Source organism: Desmodus rotundus, chromosome 3, assembly GCF_022682495.2.
Source record: "Desmodus rotundus isolate HL8 chromosome 3, HLdesRot8A.1, whole genome shotgun sequence".
NCBI lineage: Eukaryota > Metazoa > Chordata > Mammalia > Chiroptera > Phyllostomidae > Desmodus > Desmodus rotundus.
This window is the reverse complement of record NC_071389.1, coordinates 27633813-27656061: the sequence shown is the minus strand read 5'-3', so window position 1 is coordinate 27656061 and position 22249 is coordinate 27633813. Positions and strand designations below refer to the sequence as shown.

At 45.3% G+C, this 22249-nt stretch overlaps 1 protein-coding gene and 1 long non-coding RNA gene across 2 annotated transcripts in view; one reads left to right on the top strand and one right to left on the bottom strand.

The window, feature by feature from the left end:
• The window catches only part of RIMKLA (ribosomal modification protein rimK like family member A), a 29507-nt gene extending 19317 nt beyond the window's left edge, over positions 1-10190 (bottom strand). The window contains exon 1 of the mRNA XM_024554835.3: positions 9926-10190. Within this exon, the coding sequence (XP_024410603.1) occupies positions 9926-10088 (163 nt within the window). The 5' untranslated portion in view covers positions 10089-10190. The remainder of the gene's footprint in view (positions 1-9925) is intronic.
• Positions 10191-10381: 191 nt separating this feature from the next.
• LOC139440769 (uncharacterized) lies at positions 10382-11546 on the top strand. The gene is made up of 3 exons (XR_011650923.1): positions 10382-10430; positions 11174-11225; positions 11486-11546. It is a non-coding gene; the product is annotated as an uncharacterized lncRNA (long non-coding RNA).
• The last annotated feature ends 10703 nt before the right edge of the window (positions 11547-22249 follow it).

The window sequence follows — 22249 nt, the reverse complement described above, 5'->3', positions numbered from 1 at the left end:
CGATTATGTGGCCATTTTCTCTCTCCATCAACTGATATTTTGAGGTCCTTTAATTCAAGGCACCTGTTACCGAACTGTTGGAATGAGTCACACACACTCTTAAGCAGGCACACAGAGACGTACCAGGTAGTCTTTGCCTACCACGAGCATACAGTCTCCGTATGGAGAAACGTACATACACAGATATTCATTCATTCATTCATTCATTCATTCATTCACTCAACATACATTTACTGTTGCATTCAGCCAATATTCGCTTAGCACCTGCTTTGGGCCAAGCCAGTGCTAGTTTGGGTTTCCCCAGAAGCACTCCCAGAGGTGAGGACTGAAGTGCAGGGGGTTTATTATTATGGTGGCTGATGTCAGGAAACATGTTAGCAGAGTAGAGAAGGGGCAATAAAGGGTGTGTTATCGAGTGAGCGACCACCTCGGCCACTGGGTCTTAGTCCTGCTGTGCAACAATAAGAAATGGCTCAGTGCACACACCTCAGACATCCCACCGAGGGGTGAGGGAGCTGGCGAGTTAGAATTTTAATACAGCAACTCAGTCTTTGGTGGAGCGCTGCTCCGTGGCACGTCTGCCTTGCCAAGCATCTGCAGGCTAAGTGGGCTCCTGTGACAGGGGAAGCCCTCAGGCAGAGACTCGGGTGCTGATGATTAGAAGTGGGACCCCATGAAGTGATAAGGACAAAAGGGACGTGGAAGGACCACTGATAGCTAAAGAACAGGCACCATCTTAAGGGCTAGGAATGGGGGTTGAGGTGTGTGGATGAAACAGACTATAGTCCCTGGAACTTAAGACAAGACAAGACATAGCTGTGATGAACGACCTCTGCGGAGCACCTGGGGTCAAGATTATCCGTCTGACTCGGGCAGGGGTGGGGAGAGGAGGCGACCTTTCACAGCGCGATGCGCGAAGCGCCGGAGGGAGCAGCAGATGATCTCTGAGGGGGAATCAAGGGACGCTTCAGAAAGATGTTAACTCATGGTGCCTCTGGGCTCAGAAGAAATGTGTAAGAGTAATAAATGCATAATGTCTACCTCTCAGAGACAAATCGATAGGAACAGCATGGCATCTTATAAGCACTGAGTTGAGGGATATCTCAGGGCTAGCCTATTTTTAAAGGCATTTCAAGAAGTCGAGACAACATGAGATGAAAGACAATTATGGCAAAGTGGCCTCCAAGCCAGAGGCTTGATGTAATTCCTTGCTGTCATTTAACGGCTTGGCAAGACACAACAATCTCTCTGGGTCTGTTTCCTCTTCCGTAAAATGAAAGGGTCCTAGAGCTTGGAAACTACACGCCCAAACCCCACCCTCTCCCCTCCCCACCTCACCAACTGGATCTTTCTTGCAACCATGAGACTAATCTCATCAAGCCCTTCATCCCTCTGCCATCAATCACCTGAGACTCCAGTCTCCACGGCCACGTAATTCCCCTGCCTTCTAAGCTGCACCTGGCTCTAACTCTGCCTTTTCTACTCCCATCAGCTACTCCTTCCCATCTCCACTGTGCCCTTGGGGACTCAATGGGCAGCAAATCCCTTATCTTCAACCTTTTCAGTGAGTGTTCCCTTCACCCTCTCTTTCTGGGTCCCACCGGACCCCAGCTGTCCCCAGTAACACTGCTTCCCTAGCAGCCCTCCCAAGTTGTGGCTGTTTTCTCTCCCTGGCACTCGGGATTACTGGGCAGAGAGGCAGGAGAGATGTGCTCGTTGCTCCTCATTGTGACTTCGAGAACATTCTCCTTCCCTCCCCGCTGAAGCAGCCAGCCTGACTCGTCAGACTGCGCAGCCCCGACCTGTGCAAGCCAGCTAAGGACCCCAGCCTCTTCCCTCTGCCCTTGAAGCCCTAGCTCCTGACTCACTGATCTTCCCACACTGTGACAGATATTGAAAATTTTGGTATCTGTGTGGAAATTCTTCTGATACCCAGGCTTCTCTTCTTGACCTCTTTTTCTCCAAGGGCCTTGTCCACGACCCCACCTCAGCCACCCCCTTCAGTTACATTCTAGACTTTATGTGCTTATCATAATTCCAATCTGCAACCACTGTCTTCTATCTTTCTAGCTCCTCCCCGTAGCATCCCAACTCCAGACATACTTGGGCCCCATCGGCGACTACCCTGCACCATTACTTCATCTTTCCACTGTCCCCACCCTCTTCATACCCTCCATCCCTCCTACCCCATCTCAGTTCCACAGACAAGCGCTGTAACATAAACCCTCGACTCCCGTGCCTGTGTCTTGCTTGGCTGAATCACAGCCCTGGTTAGACTGGACTGACTTCCCTGCCTCCTTTGTGCACCCCCCTGGCCAGCGGAACCTGTCTGGATGGAAAACACACAAGCCTGCTGACTGGGTCTCAAGGGCATCCTCGTTGCCGCTTGGCAGGCGTTATAGTTCCCTACTCCACTCATTCTCCCACAACCCTACACAACTATTTCACCATTTCTCTTCTTGCCTCAAACCTTACTACTTCCTCCCTACTTCTCATTCTCACTCTTCCTATTTCGATGAGAAAACCCCAAGCAATCAGAAAAGAACTTCTCCATCAGCTCCCACGATCACATCTAGTTCTGTGCCTGTGTCTGTGCCATATAGGTTACCACCTCTCTTATTATAATAGCTAAGGTATCCCTGCTCCTAGCTTAGGCCAACTCCTTCAAACATACAATGGATCCCAACCTCTCCTGTCCACTTAAGGCACTGCTCCAGCAAGTCCCCTCTCCTACACTGTCAGCTTCTCTCTTTCTACTGGATTACTCACACCAGCATACAACAGGCTGCTATTTCTCCCTCCTCTAAGAAAGGCCTCTCCCTTTGAGTCAAGTCTTAGCTCAGGCTGCTATATAACCAAGTCCTACGGACTGGGTGGTATAAACAACAGACATTTATTTCTCATGGTCCGGAAGATGGACATCTGCATGGCTGAGTTCTGGTGAGAGCCCTCTTCCTGGTTTGCAGAGAAGACAGCTGCCTCCTTGCTGTGCCCTCACACAGCAGAGAGAGAGGAGGCTGTCTGGTCTCTTCTTATAAGGGAACTAATCCCATCATAAGAACCCTACCTCATGACCTCACTAAACCTAATTTTCTCCCAAAGGATCCATCTCCAAATATCATCACATTGGAGATTCGGAAGGGATGCATTTAGTCCACAGCAAACTATCAACCCATTTTTCACCTTCCCTTTATAACAAAACTCCTAAGACAGTGTGTACATTCACTGTTTCCATCACTTCATTAAAACCGCTCTTATCAGTCACTAATGCAAAATCCAATGGTCAATTCTTATTCCTCATTTTACTTGGTCTACCAGCAACATCTGACACAGTCGGATCACATCTCCTTGAAATACCTCTGCCATTTGGCTTCCAGGATACCACACTCTCCTGGATCCCTTCACTTCCTTTATTCAGGAGTCTGCTGCTTCCTCCTACTCTCCCTGATCACAAACAATGCGACGCACCAGAGCTCAGTCCTTGGACCTCTTCTCTCCTCTATGCATAGTCACTCCCTGAGAGGTGTAGGGAGATATTCCTCCTTTTGATATATTCGGGCCAGGGCTTTCCCCTGAATCCCAATCAGTATGATCACCTGTCTCCTTGACATCTCCACTTGGATGTTTAATGGGCACCACAGACTGAGTTCTGATCCTCACCATCTGCTCAAACCCACTCCTCTCACACCCTATCCACATGAGGAAATAGCAAACTTTGTTCTACCAGCTCCTGAGGCTGAACATTTTGCAGTCATCCTTGACTAGTCTGTCCTGCACACCCAACATCTAATCCAGTAGGCAAATCCTGACAACTTTGTCTTCAAATTATATCTGAAACCCAGTCACTTTTCACCTCCTCCCCTGAAATCATTCTAGTCCAGCAGCCCTCGTCTCTCTCCTGGATTGTAGCAAACACTTCCTAAGCAACGTCTCCTCTTCTGCCCTTGCTGCCACCAGTCTGTTCTCAACACCGTGTTCAGAATGACCCCGTGCACATAAGTCGGGTCATGTCACTCCTCTGCTCAGAACCCTTCAGTGACTCCCAGCTCATCCAGAGTAAAAGTCAAAGTCCTTCCATGACCCACAAGGCCTACATACCTGCTCCCTCTGCATCCCCACCCCTCCGACCTCCTCTTCTAACGCTTGTCCCTTGGCTCTCTCGGCTCTGGCCCCACTGGTCTCCTTGCCATTCCCTCTTGCCTAAACTCCTCCACTCCCAGATATCTAAACGGCTTGCTTTCTCGCCTCGTTCAGATCTTTACTTGAACACCATTTCCTGGGTGAGGAGCACTCCAGCCATTCTATCTAAAATTGCAATCCCCTCTCCGACTCCAGAAAGGTGCTCTCCCCCTTCCCTGCTTTTTTCCTCGTTAGTCTTTTCTCACCAACACACTGTATATTTTACTTACCTTGTTTCAATTCTATAATATCCCCGCCCCCATCTACAATGTAATCTACTTGAGAGGCAAGAATTCCCTGTGTTTTGTTCTGGTGCCCAGAACAGTATCTCACACAAAGCAGGCGGTCAACAGGTATTTGTTGAGCAAATGAAGGAATGAAATCATAATGAGGGTGGAGACTGTGTCTGTTCTTACTCTCCTCTGTATCTCCAGTCCCTAGCACAGTGCCCGGCACGGAGCAAGCACTCAATATTTGGTGCCTGAAATAAGTAAATGAATAGGACTGTTGTGAAAATTAAGACACAAAAAAGGTATAAGGTATTAATAATAGAGTTATAGGAATGAAAAATCATTATTCCTCTTCGAACCTCAGTGCAAAGTAACTTAAATTTAACCCTTTCTCACAGTCCTTGAGTTTTTTTTTAATAGTGAAGGATCACATAGAAGAATTACGGTCATGTTATAGGCTTTTGTTAAAACAACATGAACCCCTATTAAGGTGACGTGTCTCGGGGAAGTGAGTGAGGTGACGCCAGCAGGGACATAGCTGGATGTCAGTGGACTCCCTGCTAGTCAGGGGAGTGACTAGGAGGTGTGGATGGGTGGGGATGACATGGACTTCTCGATGGTGACTCTACCCCTTCATCCAGGCAACTCTAATAACTTCGGTGGAGATGTTATGGTAGCAACAGCAGGCGGTTCAGAAATCCATAAATAGGGCTTTGAATTCCACTAAGGATCCCAATCTATGGTTCTAAAAGTCTTCCCAACACACTTCATGAGGTGTCCCTAAAAACTGTTAGAAACCTAAACATAAAATACACACCCAAACCCCGTCTAGTCCTTGAGGTCAACCCACAGATACAAACGTGGACCCATGGGGCAAAGCATATCCATGCAGTGCTCACGTCAGTCTGGAGACATGACGTGGTAGGTGTTCCCACCCGCACTCCGACCTTTCCACCAGTGCTGTATGGTGGCTTATTCAGACTCCAGGGTGTCAGGCACTGGCCTTTTGGAAGCACTGATGTTAAAGCTGATGTCTGAGCACAAAGGTTAGCGTGGTACCCGTACTGCTACCGTCTTCTTGCACAGTAACAGCAGTCCACCCTTTCTCCATGACTTTTGAAAGGCTGCAGTAAGACCATTTCCTCATATAAATTTAGTTAGGCTTCCCCCTGACCCAAACCTTCGTCTTACTCAGCTGAGTACAACAAAGAACCCCGGAAAAGTATCCCAGAACACCTTAATTTAAAGAACCTGACCTAGAAACTGCCCGCTGGTCACCAGCTTTGGGCTCTGAAAGTAAAGGGAAGGAATGCTGAATCATTCTGCTTGACAGAGACAAGCTATAACATACCCTGATTTCCAGGGCAAACTTACTTTTTTCTGTCTTGGTATCTATCCCTGAGTTCGTGACTATACTTGCTTTTGGGGACAGTTCATCGTAAAGGCCTGTGGGTGGTCAGAGAACTTAATTTGCACTAATGACTCTGTCCTCATATAATGGCTCATCGCATAAACACTTACACATCGTCATCTCCCGAACACAGAAGCTAATCACAGTAAAGTCTCACATATTTCAAATTACCCTTCAAGTCACTTCACTCAGTCATCCAACAAACATTAACTGGAGCGATTATAGAGAATACATTTGAGGAATCCCCAGTCCCTTAGCGGGAAAGAGAAGATAAACTCGGTAAATAGATAAATTACAATAAAATATGATGAATGCTACTTTAAAAGGTATGCGCAATGTTATCTGGCAGCAGATGAAAGAGAGAGACTGCTTGGGGGCAGGGTCGGGAGTTTAAGAAAGACTTTATGGAGATGAGTGACTTGAGCTGGATGTGAAGGATGAATAAAAGTTTCTCATGAGGGAGGAAGCTGGACCAGATGGGCAGCTTATGGCAGAGCAAATTCAGCGCACGGGGTAGGGTGAAGCCAGGGTAGGCTGATGCGTGGGCTGGCGTGGAAGAGAGGAAACAGAAATTCTGGTTCTGCTGAGTCCTTATCGATGTTCCTGAGTTGCTATGTAAAAAGAACCTAGACCTGTGCCTAGCACACAATAGACACTATAACCATATATATATATATCTTTTGAGAATAGTTAATAAGCATTTGTTGAAGGAATAAATGAACTTGAGGTTTCTGTGAGACAAATGAAGATGGGTATGATTCTCATACCGCCCCACCCAGCAGAAAGGCAGTGTTTTCTACAGGATTGCTTCAGTCACCTGAAGGTCACTGCACTTTTTCCAGGAGTCTCCCCACCCAAATCTGTGCTGGGGAGGGTAGACCTCTGGGCTAAAAACGATAATAATCATAAACCCTGCATTTGCACAGCACTTTCAGTTTACTCGTATTATCTTTAAAATAACTCTATTTTTTAAATGCATAACTTTTAATCTCTTGTCTGAATCCTATTTCCAGATATAATCTGAAATCCTTTCTCTGGATTTGGGCCTCCCAACCTCAGGAAAGAATTTAAGCAACTTCCTGAGGCACTGACTCCTTCATCTACTCCTTTACCAAAATCCAGAAGGAATAGAAAGAAAGAAAGGTAGGAAGATTTTGTAAAGGTGGTACCTTAACTTCCTACACTATAAAATTACTTCGCAAAGTCACTGTCTAGCCTCAATTTGGTCCAATTCCACATCTACTGAGAAAAGTACTGCAGGCTGCAGATGTCCCAAAGCATACTTATTCCGTATCACGGGGCTGGGGACTGGGAAATCAAGTTTTTAACGCGGTTTGCTGCGAACTAGCTGGATGACACTGAGCAAGTTATTTCATTTCTTCGATCATCACGTTCTTCATCTGTGAAATGAGGGCATGAGAATGGATGATCTGAGAGTCCTTCCCAGCTCTCACATTCCATACTCTGAAATGGGGAACAGCATGCATGTCATTAGAACCATCTATTTCTGTATTTCAGAGACAGTGAGTGCTAGTGTTTTTTTCAAGAGGGATATTTTGGCTTAGCAAATCATCAAGGGTTTTCTATAGTTTGACTATGTAAGAAACTGGGAAATAGAGACCATAATCTTTATTTACTCAAAAATGTTTCAGCACCAGTCTAGTCACTATTACAATATTGAACGAAGCAAACGAGTTCACTCTTCTCAGGGAATTCACTTGCTTGGGCTTTAATTAATCTACCACACAACAAAGAAATCATTTTAATGCTTTAGATGGCAGAAATAATTATCTAACAGGTTTGTTTTATGTGTTATGATATACGTATGGCTACTTCTGAACCAGCAAAAAATAAAAAACGCATCAAAAATACATGTTTTCAATTTCTCCATTGACTAGGCAAATAACCATGTACATTTTGTTGTAGTTTAAAAAGAAGTAACTCCTGCCCTGCCTGAGGTGGCTCAGTGGATTGAGTGTCGGCCTGTGAACCAAAAGGTCGTGGGTCTGATTCCCAGTCAGGGCACATGCCTGGGTTGACAGCCAGGTGCCCAGGGGGAGATGTGCTAGAGGCAACTACATATTGATGTTTCTCTCCCTTTCTCCCTCCCTCCCTCTCTCTCTAAAAATAAATAAATAATCTTAAAAAAAAAAAACCCTCCTGGTTCATGAATTGATTGAAATATACACGAATTCAGTAAAACTTTAAGACACTAGACAGAGGGTTTAAATGTTTCCTGCAGCTCTAGAATTTAATGTTCTCTTTTTCCAGGGTTAATTCCTTAAAATGGGACTTCAGATATAAAAGAGCGAGCGTTTCCCTACTCTTTCACAGCATGTGTGATGGGTCTATAACAGGAGCATGTGGAATTTTGGTTACTGTATCTAAAAAAGGCATCATTACCCTGGCCAGGTGGGTCAGTTGGTTGGAGCATCATCCTGTACACCAAAAGGTTGCAAGTTCGATCCCCAGTGGGGGCACTATGGGAGGCCAATTGATGTTTCTCTCTCACACTGATGTTTGTTTCTCTCTCTCTCATCAATAAACGTATCCTTGGGTGAGGATTTTTAAAAAAATGTAAAGGCATCATGACAAGCTATAAAATAAAAAAGCTGAAGGGCAAACAAACCAGCCCTGGGGTTGAAAGAGGTATGTACTAGGTCCAGATCAGTAACAGTCAATCACACCTTGGGTCGTGAACCTCTCCCATAACCGAGGTTCCATTTAACTATGTATGGTACTGACACGGAAATGCAGAGCTGGAGGGAACTTAGACCATGACTTTAGAAACTAGAAACTTGAGATCCAAAGACATAAAGTGACTTGGCCAAGGCAAAGTCATATACTTGTTAGCTGCAAAGCTAATAAGAATCCAGGTCTGCAGATTCCCTGTTCAGGAATTTAGTTCTACATTAACTAACTGAGAGTGATAGCAAGTCAAGGATAGAGAGATGGCAGCCCCCTTCACGGTTGATGGGCACTGTTTTAGACTAAATGTAAGACGTCTAATGTTTGTAGTGTATTTCTCCACTAGGCTACACAATCGGATATTACTTATGAAGGATTTAGATAAATTTTTGGATGGAATATCTAGGACAGATACACTCCACTAAGAAACAGGTCATATTCAAAATCTCATTTGTAAGTAGCCAGTTCAGAACTTGGAATACTTTCTCCCACCAAAGAGAAGTAACAACTTACGAGCTATTTAAGTAAGTATGTTTGAAATAATTTGAATGGTATCCTAAGAAGCACCGTTAATTGGACTTAAAACATTTTGAGTCTTAGACACCCGCCCCCCCCCCCCCCAAGCAGCTGCAACCCAGGAGGGAATTCCTCAACCATGGATTCCTAAGTCAGAGACTCCTTGCATTAAGAATAATTAAAAATGCCTAAAACCATAATGAACGCTTTGAGGTCAGGGTCACAGATGACAACCATGTCTTGCTCAAAAAAGTCTCTTGGACACAGCAGTGGAGAAATAAGTGAGACTAGAATGGTCTGTACCTGAAATCTTGGCTTTTCTGGAATCAGAATTCAACATTTTTTAGAGTGGAGGATGAGTTTAAAGAAAACCTATCAAAGATGTATCCCACTTTACACTCGAGAGGCAATTCCAATCTTTTTCAGATTTCTCCCCATATGTAGGGTCCTAGGTTGGGAATAATATTCTATGTAGTGCATTACTGACGCTTACACACTCCCGGAAAAGTTTTAAAACACTCATCTTAATGGCAATTTTTTAAACATAACGTGGGACTCTATAAATCTAAACTGACAGGGTATCGATGTAAGTAGAATTTGCAAATTTGGGATTGGCAGCTTGATTTTCCTCGGACCTCCAGGCGGCTTCAGGTACGTTTGAGTTCCTCCTAAAACAAAGTCCCCTAACTCCCACTCTCAAATGTTGGCCTCCGGGCAGATGCTGGTGGTCAAAAAGGCTCTCACGGTGAGGAGCTACCTCCAACCCAAAAAGGTCTCACGGGGGAGAGAGGCTGGTTTCGGCGACCTCAAGGAGACTTGTCCTGGGGAGGCCCGGGGGCGCGCGCACACGGGCCGGCTCTCGGGGACCCCGGCGCGCCCTCCCGGGGCCCGCCTCACTCACCGAGGTGGCCGCCGACGATGGTGACCGCGATCTGGTCCATGAACACCGCCCGGAACCGCACGTCCTGCTCCGAGCAGCGCTGCTGGAGGGCGCGCAGGATCTGCACCTGCGGATAGTCGTCGCAGATGCGCCGGTCCGTCAGGAACCAGAGCTGGGAGCACATGGCGGCCAGGACAGCGGCGCCCGGCGGGCGCGGACCCCCTCGGCTCGCCGGGCCACTCGCTCGGGCTGGCAGGCGGTCGCGCGCCGCGCCTCCGCTCCCGCCGGTGCGCCAGGCGCCTCTGCAGCCCTGACCCAGCGAATCTGCCGGCCACTGAGCGCCGCCGCCGGCCCGGGCAGCCAATCAGCGCGCGGCGGCGGGCGCGGGCCGGCCGCGCGGCCAGCTGCAGAGGCGGCCTGCGGTGCCGGGGGAGGGGTGGCGGTGCCGGGGGCCTGCGGCTACCGGGAGAGGGGATGCTGGCGGGGCTCGGGGCCCTGCGGGCTTGGAAGCCGCGGGTGGGCGAAGGTGAGGCTGGGAGAAGGCATCCTGCCGTGGACCCCGGTGGGCGTGGCGCTGCTGGTCGGGGTGGGGCGGCTGGGGCGGTAGGGGCGGGACGGCGTCCAGGTGGGTTGGAGAGGGTGGTCCCGTGGACCGACTAACGGTGCGCAGCGAAACGTGTCCCAAGATGTGTCCCGAGATGGGGCTGGAGTGAAAGGTGGCACCCTACAGAGACCGGGCAGGGCCTCAGGGACATCCCAAAGTGGACTCGAGCCTGGCGAAGGTCACCTGGTTAGGCCCCCAGTTGGACCCTCGCCTAGCAATTCTCTGCCCAAATACTAGCCTGGACTTGGAGGTGGGCGTTGACAGGGAAGTGGGTTTAGCTGTCTCCCGCTCAGATAGTTTGAAGACACATTTCTCAGGGTCTCAGATCGCTTTACACTAGACAACCCCTCCTAGTTTGCAGCAGTTTTGGGCCTGTAGAACCTCAACGTGATGAATACGTATCTGAGACTTTTTTTAAGTCAGGTGGACCACTGGCCATGCAACTGAGTCATCTTTAAACACCATCCTTGGTCCTAGCCAATTGCAGATCTGCCTGCAAACAACAATGTTTGAAGCCAGATTTTTCTTTCTAAATAACTGCAAGACTGAAGCTAGCCATCTTTTGAGATTGCATTTGCTCTTCCAGCTCATTAAAATATGTTGATTTCTTCTTCTTCTTTTCCTTTTCTTTTCTCTCTTTTTTTTTTTTTTTTTTTTTGGCTTAGGAAAGCAAGAGTAATTTCAAGGCAGGCCCAGCAATGACAACTTAGAAATGAGGTAAGCTGTCCAAGTAAGATAGAGGCCTCATGGTAAAGGAAATACAATGTAGGTGCATGCATTTACTCACTAGATATGCCTTTGGAAAAGTTCTGTCTAAACAGAATTTCAAAATTGAATTCTTTTTTAAACGATGCTAAGTAAAGCCTTTTATGTTACAAAATTTTACACCACCCCCAAACATGAATATATTTTCTTAAAGTAACAGTAACCTAGTGCCCTATGGATTAGTAACTTGCAAAACTCTCTTTTAACCACAGATCCACTTGGACACTAGAGGCTCTATCTTCTACATGGATCATTTCCTTGATGTCCCATTGTACGTATTTTCTTGACCCTGATGCTTCCTACTGAGCTGCTGCTGTATCATATGTAGGATGTCTATAGGATGGTCAGAACCATAGTTTCCTGGAATGATAATTTGTATATAAGAGTCAGTAAATTTAGAAGTTGCTTATAACCTGTTTTCATAGTCATCTACACAGACTAGAATGTTTGTCATAGGCAAATGGCTACCAAGATCCCCAAAATCCAGGCTCGAGGAGATCAGAGGAGGATCCAGATGTGATAATCACTCCCTCACTGTCTTCACTGTCCCTCACTAGGAGGTTGCCTCCACCCCATCTCTCTTTTCTAGGATGAGCGATAAGTGAGGAGGTGACACAGTGACATGTGCAGTTAGGAAATGGCTACAGTTGTGTAGGATAATGTTTTGTTATATTATCAAAATTCCTCAAAAACAGGCACTATCCCAGATATAGGATTTTTTTCTAAAATGTATTACTTTATGTAATATTTCTTCATAAATGACTTCCAAATTCAGGTTTAACCCTGACATCTTCTGAGCGGCAGCAATGTAAAAGGATGCTGTCCTGCCATCATCTCAGTATCCCAAAAGCTAAACTCATTCTTTTCCCCTCCGTTCCAGATTCAGCTGTCTTCAACAGTAAGGGAAATGTATTATGTCATGTAACAAGAAAGCTAAGGATAGGGCAACTCTAGAGTTAGTTCATTTAACAGCTTAGTAACATTATCAGGGACCCAGATTTTTTCCATTCTTTTCTTCTGACATCCCGAGGCCAGTGTTCTGATAGTTAGAAATGGCTGACAATTCTAACTGATGTATGCATACACACAATGTCCCCATGTGTCTCTTTTCATTAGCAAGGAAAACCTGTGTAAGAAGCCCTCATGCAGACTTCCCACACTCTCCCACATCTAAATCAGTCACCAGCAAAGAGTAAAAAACAATCATGAATGGTTTTAATTATGATTCCCTCCCTGTGACTGGGAATTAGAATCTCCTCCCTGAGCACATGTAGAATTAGGTGGATGCCTGGGCAAAATTGGGGTTCTCTTAGGAGAAATGAAGGAAGAATAGTTGTTGGGAAGGCGAACAGTAGTGTTTGGTACAGATGGTGACAAAGTAAATGTATCGGTCGGAATAAGCCAGGTTGGGCTGTGGAAACAAGTGATTCCAGAGATTTATAACAACAAAGTTTTGGGGGTTTTTTCCCCCTCAAAATACCTCTGTGTTCACTGCAGGTCAGTTTGGCTGTATTCCAGGTTGTCTTTATGCCGGCACCCAAGCTGGTAGAGCGGCCTTTATTTGGAACAATGTTGGTATCATGGAAGAGGAATCATACATTGGCTGTTACTACTTCTTCCTGGAATTGATACATGCTAGATCTGTTCATACTATTCTTGATCAGAACAAGGTCACCTGGGCAGGTCTGATGGCAGTGGTATGGAGAAGTATAATCCTTCTCTAGGAAGGGCAGCAAAAATTTGTGAAACTTTATTACCAACAGTATCGTTTGCTAAAATTGAGGACCAGAAATAGCCAAATCCTGCCCTGGCTGGGTGGCTCAGTTGATTGGAGTGTCATCCTGTACACCAAAGGGTTGTGGGTTTGTTCCCTGGTCAGGCAGGGTGCCTATGGGAGGCTGTTTGGTGTCAGTTCTCTCTCTCTCCCTCTCTCTCTCTCTCAAATTAATAAACATATCCTTGGGTAATGATTTTTAAAAAAATTCTGCTGTGCTAATCACTTGTCCTCTCTGTGGGGTTACCGAGGGAACTCTACACAAGGAAGAAATTGGAGTAGGAACTAAAGGATCTTTTTATTCATAGCTGAGCTAGCACCCAATAACTTCTAGAACAGAACTCTGCCAAAAGACTGAGTTCATATGGCTTGGGTTTAAGACTGAAGTGAAGCTTCCTTATTCCCTGCTCCCCCTCCACCTTCTTAATTTTGGAACTAGCAGATATAGGCATGCCTGCAGAAGAGAGGAGAAGATGATCAGATTTGCAAAGCTGACCAGCTTTCCTCATCTAAGTGTGTCCTGAATGGACTCCTACTCAGCAAGCAATATGGAGCAAAAGCAGCACAGCGGCTAGGCGACCTTTCAATCCCTGCTGACCCCAACCACTGCTGAAAGGTGGACTAACGAATGCCCTGGACTCTGACCAGTCAGATTAACAACTCCTTTTTCCTTCTGGAGGTATCTAGTAAGAGGACAGAACAGAGAAGGGAATTCCTTCCTATGCTCCCACATTCTCACTTTGGTTCTCTCTTAATCTGTTAGGAAGAGGAATACATAAGTGCACTGCCATATAAATGTGTGTGCATGATCTATTTGCCTTTTTTGATCTAGACTGAAAGCCTCTCAAGAACAGGGGCCAATGCATCGTGCAGCACAGTTTTTACATGTGGTGAGTACTCAGGTATTTGCCAGTCATGGTTATAACTGTCATTTAAAAGACATCATTGCCATTTCAGTTGACAAAACTGTGGTCGGTTACAGATAAACTAGGTTTTTGTAACCTGGGATTCTGGGGCTGTATTTCTTTTCTTACTTCCAACCTTCACTATATATTGGCACAAAAGGGTATTGAGATGTGGATCTGGACAGTGGAAAGAAAGTGAAAGTCTTCATAAATATTACATATGACCCCAAGCAAATGGATGTGTAAAGTACATAGAAGATCAAATTTCAATTGACCTCAATAAATTAGAGAAATGCTCATCAATAGCAGGTTAAAATGCACTAGAATAAATGGAAGGTAGTACATTTAAGGAGTAAAAGAATAATCACATGCACACAGATTCAAGAGAGAAAAACGACACTAAATAATTGGGTGAATTATGACGATCCTGTACACATTTTTAAATTATAGAATTAAAGACTAGAGGAAGGTATTTGAAATTTTAGAATTGTTCATCATTGGCACTGACTCTCACTTTCTGTCTGGTTTTTTCTATGCTGTGTGTAATTCGGCTCCCCCCACCGTGCCCCACTTGTACTGAAGCTCACACACCTTATATCCTCTCATACCAGGGCCTTAGTTGAACAAGCAGAATTTACAGAAGGGGTGACATGATTTACATGGTAGATCGCAGCGATTTACTTGGAAATCCCCCCTTACAACACGGCTCTTTTTCCCAATCTCTCTCTCTTTCCCTCTCTCTCTCTCTCTCTCTCTCTCTGATTGTGCCAGTGGAGATCTTTTCCACCCCACTCCTCAGCCTCCAGCCTTCCCAGAGCCCATGCAGATTCCTGAACCCTTCGTTATTCAGAGGAATGCGTTTTATCCCAGTTTCTACTTCCATACTTGCATCCCTGACAAATTACTGCGTTTAGCAAAACATAGTCTTTCAATTAAAGGACCCATCCTCTTCAGGAAATAGAGAGGAATGAAAAAGAACTTTTCCCTTTTGTAAACATAATTAACACAAGATGACTAAGTGGAGTTTGTCAATGGAGTCTTCACTGGAAGCTTGTTCTAGAGTGAGCTTTTGAAGATGCCCATGGACATGGCTTTGCAGGGAAGAGTGCAAGGAAGACATACAGGTGGTTGCCAGCTGTTGTCCTGCTTTGGATGAACTAGGCTCCCACAACCGGTAGAGGTTACAGTTTTCAAGCGGCTTTCCCTATCTCTCTTGAGACAAGGCTGCAGAATTGCTTACCTTGCTACCTGCCAGCCTTAGCTCACTCAGCTATAATCATTAAAGAGAGATGTTTGTCTCAGCCTTTCCTACTTCCATAGTCATTTCTGACCAAGTCAGGAATTATATTAGAAACCTCAATGCTATCTTTTCTTTCCTCGCATATAGGGAACAGGCTATGATGCTATAACAAAGGGACACACAAAGACAGCAATGCAATGAGAAATTTATTTTTCTCTCACTCACAGTCCAGTAAGGCGGATGTCCAGGATGAGGAGGTAGCTCTGCTCCACTCGTTCATCCTGGGCCCCAGGCTCCTTTTATCTTAGTGTGCCACCTACTCAGGGTGTGGTTATGGTTGGCATGTTTGAGGCTGGCTCTCTCTCTATAAACATAGTCAGAGTCAATTTTATTTCCCTTAAACCACAAAATGGAATCTTTGGTTGTATTAATACAAATGTCACTAGTTCCAGTCTTGCCAAGAGGTCCTGGCTGGAGAGGGGGCAGTCCGGCAGAGGCCAGAACTCCTGGGGGGTCTCTTTAAAATGCTAACACCCAGGTTAAAAGACTTGGGGCAAGAGTGGTGTTGGAGCCGGCGGGGCCCCACTTCAAATCCAGGAGAGGTATTCTGACCCACTAGGAAGGTACAAGGCCCGCAACGACGCCCTTGCCTCACTGGGCGGCAGCGGCCGCTGCATGGTGTCACCTCCGGGCCCATGGAATCTTGGGAAGGCCTGCCCGGAAGCACATGGCTACCTTTGTCCTCCTGAGGGCTGGGGCTGGGAGGTAGTTCCAGGGACTTCAGCTCCTCAGCAAAATCTGGGGACAGGCTTCCCAGGAGGTGCTGGTCTGAGGGAGGGGACCCTACTCTTTTAAGGGAGTGAGTGGCGGGGTAGGCGCCGGCGAAGGAGCCTTGGCCAGCTGCTCCCGGGGCTTACGCTTGCCCAGGCCATGAGCACTTGCTGAGAGCCATCTGTACGCGGAGGGTGTCCTGCTCCACAGACTTCATCCTGCCTGTCCTGGACAGTGACCGCTTCTGCACTGGCAGCTCTCCGAACTCCGCATGCGCAGCCGCTCCTGACGGCCTGCTCTACTTTAGCCGCCCGCACCGCGGCGCTGCTTCCCTAGGACAGAAGGGAAAGGCTGGCGCTCTCGGCCGCGTCTGCGGTCCAGACCTCTGGAAAGAGAGAGGAAAGACAAAATGGACAGCAAGTGGTTTCCTTTTAATGATGTAACATGAACATTCTACTCGTACTTTCATCCCAAGAACTTGGTCACGTAGTCACATCTGCAAGGAAGGTTGGAGCATAGGCCCAGCTAAAACGTAGAGGGAGAGAGAAGGGTTTCAATTACTAAAAGGAAGAGGAAAGTGGAGATGGGTAGTGGCAAGTAGTTTGCGTCTACCTCCCTATTCCTATGTGCTATAAACTTCTTACCATGTTACGAGACCCTATGGATCTTTGGCTTTCCACCCTAGTAATATCCAATTACTTGAAATGCCCTGAATATGCTTTTCTGTGTCTCATCTCCGAGACTATTCATTGTAAACCTTTCTCATTTTTCTTTGCCTGCTAGAATCAGCTCAAGCAGTATCTTTTCCAAGATGAGTTATACGTTTCCCCCATAATGGCCAGGCCATGTAAGTGGGCATTTGTATTCCTATTTGAATGAAATGCCTGTTGGTCTATAATCCTGATCCTTTTGCTAGCTCTTGTGAATTCCTGCTTCTGGGGAGCTCAAAATATGTTTTTATTACCCGCTACGTGCTGGCTGCTAATCCAGCACCAGGGTGTGACTGCCATTTGCTGCCATTGATCTCGGTTGGATCCTTCAGCTGCCAGGCTTCACCTGCTATGCATCTCTGTTAGACTGGCTAAATTGCAGTCCTGGCTTACTCCTTTTTCTGGGACATTGACAAATGACTCTTTAGTTACGTCATTTCACCCTCAGTTCTGCTCCTAGTGGGCTGTCCCTTGTATCAATGGTTCATCCTGCTAAGATTCTATCATGTCTGACTTGTGAATAAATTTGCCCATGCTGAGATGAATAAGCATGCTTGGTACCTTCTCTTTGAAGCCTACTGGTCCAAGATGGGAATGGATTCTTAACTTTGTGGCATGTCACTGTGTAACACAGGAGCTCCAAACTGGGGAGCTTCACTTATGTGTGTGATATTCTGAAAAAACCACCTGGAGGACCAGCAGATTGGACCTGCTGTCAACATGCTGTTTATTACTCACATGACAGGGGAGCGCACCCACGGCGGCAGGTCAGTGTGAGAAAAACGTCACCGTGCCTCCGGCCTTGGTGCTGCTTACAGGGTGAAGGAGGAAGTAGCATGTGGAAATTCTACATTTTTGTGATAAACACAGGAGACTCGAGACACAAGGGCCTTGAGAGGGCTGGGACATCCAGATGCAGACTGTTTTCCTCATTCCTTACTGGCCAGTTAGCCATCTGTTCTCTGAGGTCGTGTAGGGGTCATGTCCTGAGTTACCCACACACACTGGCACAGAATTCAATTTTCATAGGCTTTTTTTGGATGAAAAAATATATCTTAAAAACATTATATTTGAATATGCTAAACCAACACATTGAGAGAGTTACTCATTTTCTGAATATTTTTTAGTTTACCAAAAGATTTACCAGTGAGATCTTAGGAATTAATATATCTCTTTTGGTATAACTTTCATAATTACTTAGTGAAGCAGGATTCCCATGTCAGATAAATGATTTGGTCAGCACATAATCTGTCCTTTTGTATATCAAAGCAATGGATCAGAAACAAGGGAATTTAAACATAAAAAATCAGGAATTTAGTCAAACCATCCGAAAAACCTTGGCAATGTCTAGGGAACTAAGAGGAAAGTAATTGTAGCATTCTTTTTTTAAAAAATGTATTTTATTGATTATGCTATTACAGTTGTCCCATTTTGCCCCTTTATTCTCCCTCACCCTGTACACCCCCTCCCACCCACATTCTCCCACTTTAGTTCATGTCCATGGGTCATACATATAAGTTCTTTGGCTTCTACATTTCCTATACTATTCTTAACCTCCCCCTGTCTATTTTCTACCTACCTTTTATGCTACTTATTCTCTGTACCTTTTCCCCCTCTTTCCCCCTCCCACTCCCCTGTTGATAACCCTCCATGTGATCTCCATTTCTGTGGTTCTGTTCCTGCTCTAGTTGTTGGCTTAGTTTGCTTTTGTTGTTGTTTTAGGTTTGGTTGTTAATAACTGTGAGTTTGTTGTCATTTTACTGTTCATAGTTTTGATTTTCTTCTTTTTCTTAGATAAATCCCTTTAACATTTCATATAATAAGGGCTTAGTGATGATGAACTCCTTTAACTTGACTTTATCTGGGAAGCACTTTATCTGCCCTTCCATTCTAAATGAGAGCTTTGCTGGGTAGAGTAATCTTGGATGTAGGGCCTTGCCTTTCATGACTTGGAATACTTCTTTCCAGCCCCTTCTTGCCTGTAAGGTCTCTTTTGAGAAATCAGCTGATAGTCTGATGGGAACTCCTTTGTAGGTACCTGTCTCCTTTTTCTCTTGCTGCTTTTAAGATTCTCTCCTTATCTTTAACCATGGGTAATCTAATGATGATGTCTTGGTATGTTCCTCCTTGTGTCCAACTTCTTTGGGACTCTCTGAGCTTCCTGGACTTCCTGGAAGTCTATTTCCTTTGCCAGATTAGGGAAGTTCTCCTTCATTATTTGTTCGAACAAGTTTTCAATTTCTTGCTCTTCCTTTTCTCCTTCTGGCACCCCTATGATTCAGATGTTGGAATGTTTCAGGTTGTCCTGGAGGTTCCTAAGCCTCTCCTCATTTTTTTGAATTCTCGTTTTCTTCATTCTTTTCTGGTTGGATGTTTCTTTCTTCCTTCTGGTCCAAACCATTGATTTGAGTCCCGGTTTCCTTCCCATCACTATTGGTTCTCTGTACATTTTCCTTTATTTCACTTAGCATAGCCTTCATTTTTTCATCTAATTTGTGACCATACACAACCAATTTTGTGAGCATCCTGATTACCAGTGTTTTGAACTGTACATCTGACAGGTTGGCTATCTCTTCGTGGCTTAGTTGTATTGTTTCTGGAGCTTTGATCTGTTCCTTCATTTGGGCCATTTTTTTTTTTTTGTCTTGGTGCACCTGTTATGTTAAAGGGGCGGAGCCTTAAGTGTTCACCAGGGTGGGGCAACCCATGTCGCTGGTTGTGACACTGTATGTGGGGGAGGGGTCCGAGAGGGAACAGTGCTGCTTGCTTTGCTCTCTCCTGGTTTTCAGTCACTTCCCCCACTACCTACAATCAAATTGGGCCCCTCTGGTGCTGATTCCCTGGTGGGTGGGCTTGTGTACGTTCTAGGACCCTGTGGGTCTCTCCAATGAACTCTCCTGTGAGGCTGGGAGTTTCTCCCGCTGCAGCCTCAACCTCCACAGGTGTTTTCAATCAGAGATTTGAGGCTTTATTTTCCCACGCTGGAACTCTGAGTTGTGTGCTTTGTTTTGCTCCCCAGTTGTTCCTCCTAGTTTATCCGCATGTGGATGTGGGACCTCCCCCTCCACCAGCTGCCACCTTGCCCTGTCCTCCAGCTGCCACCTTGCTGTGAGTCCTCTCCACCCCAGCTGCCTGTCTCTGGCCCTCCTACAGGTCTGGATGAATGTTTCTTCTTTAACTCCTTGGTTTTTGGGCTTCCAAACAGTCCAATTTTCTGTCAGTTCTGGTTGTTTTTTGTTTTTAAATTTGTTGTTGTCCTGCTTTTAGTTGTTCGAGGAGGTACAGTATGTCTACCTATGCCTCCATCTTGGCCGGAAGTCTAATTGTAGCATTCTTGATTAGATGAAGATGTATTTACAATTTGTAATGAATTGAAGGTTCCTGGCTCCAAAACATCACTTATGAGTTAGAGACAGATCCCACCTGTGTAGCTCAGGTGCTCAGAAACTTTCCAAGTTTCACCGCCTGTAATAGTCAGAAGTCACTCATTGACAAATGACAGAAATTCAGTTTAAATTAGGCTAAGCGAAAAGGGACTGTCCTGGCTCATAGTCCTTGGAAGTCTAGGCATAGACTTCAGTCACAACTAGACCTGGTGACTAATATCCACCAAATTTTCAAATTGGTCTTTTCAAAAAAAATTTGTTTTGGAGACTTCCAGTCAAGGTGGAAGTGTAGGTAAACATGGCTCACCTCCTGATACAACCACAGCAAAAATTACAACTAGACTACAAAACAAATTATCACCCAGAATCATCATAAAATTGAGCTGTATGGAAGACCAACAACCAAGGAATTAAAGAAGTCACATTCATACAGATGCGAAGGAGGGGCGGAAATGCTGAGATGCAAGGAGAGGCATGGAGATCCAGATACCAGACACCCAGGGTTTCACAGCCAGGAAGATAAGTCCCCATTACTTCTGACTGTAAAAACCAGTGGGGGTTGGGGTGGCAGAAGAAATTGCAGGATTCTCAGGCGTCTCCTCTTAAAGGACCCACAACCTACTTAGGACTTATGCAGACTCACTCCCTCTGGGCTTCAGCACTGGGGCAGCAGCTGGAAGGGCACTGGTGGGCATACAAGGAGAAATTGAAGTGTCTGGCATCAGGATGAGTGCTGGAGGAAATCTTCCTCCTGGACAAAACTCCAGAGGCCAGGCAGTAGCATTGTTCCCTTTCTGAGCCCTCCCCCACACAGAGCTACAGAGCAGTGACATCATAATGGAGACTCCATCAACCTGTTTCACAAGCATTGCCCTGCCCTGGCATATACCTAAGACTCATCCCCATCTAACTTACCTGTGAGCTTTTCTACATTAGGCCATGCTAATAAGACAGGGAGTCAAAGGAGCTCTACCTAATACATAGAAACAAACACAGGGATGTTGCCAAAATGAGGAGATAAAGAAATATGGCCCAAATGAAAGAACAGATCAAAACTTCTGAAAAAAAAAACCAAACAAAGTGGAGATAAACTATCAGATGCAGAGTTCAAAACACTGGTTATTAGGATGTTCAAGGAACTCATTGGGTACTTCAACAGTATACAAAAGACCCAGGCAGAAATGAAGGTTGCACTCAGTGAAATAAAGAAAAATTTATGGGGAATCAACAGTGGAGTGGATGAAGCTAAGAATCAAGACAATGATTTGGAACGTAAGTAAGAAAAAAAGATTCTATCAGAACAAGAAGAAAAAGGAATCCAAAAAAACAAGGATAGGCTAAGAGCCTCTGGGACAACTTCAAACATACCAACATTTGAATCATAGGGGTGTCAGAAGGCAAAGAGAAAGAACAGGAAATTGAAAACTTATTTGAAAAAATAAAGAAAACTTCCCTAATTTGGTGAAGGTAATAGACGTACAAGTCCAGGAAGCACAGAGAGTCCTAAAGAAGATGGACCCAAAGAGGAGCACACCAAGACACATCATAATTAAAATGCTAAGGTTAAAGATAAACAGAGAATCTTAAAAGCAGCAAGAGAAAAGAAGAGAGTTACCTACAAAGGAGTTCTCATAAGACTGTTAGCTGATTTCTCTAAAGACACTTTTCAGGCAAGCAGTATTCAAAGTGATGAAAAGCTAGGACCTACAACCTAGATTACTTTATCCAGCAAAACTATCATTTAGAATGGGAGGGCAGGTAAAGTGCTTCCCAGACAAGACAAAGCTAAAGGAGTTCATCATCACCAAGCTATTACTATATGAAATGTTAAAGGGACTTATTTAAGAAAGATAAGAATATCAAAAGTATGAACATTAAAATGACAACAAACTCACACCAACAACAATTGAATCTAAAAAACAAACTAAGCAAACAAGCAGAACAGAAACAGAATCATAGACATGGAGATCATTTGGAGGTTATCAGTTGGGAAAGGGAAGAGGGAGATTAGGGGAAAAGGTACAAGGATTAAGAAGTACAAATTGGTAGTTACAGAACAGACAGGGGGACGTTAAGAATGGTACAGGAAATGGAGTAGCTAAAGAACTTATATGCATGACCCATAGACATGAACTAAGGAGGGATTGCTGGAGGGAATGGAGGTACCAGGTGGATGAGGACAAAGGGATA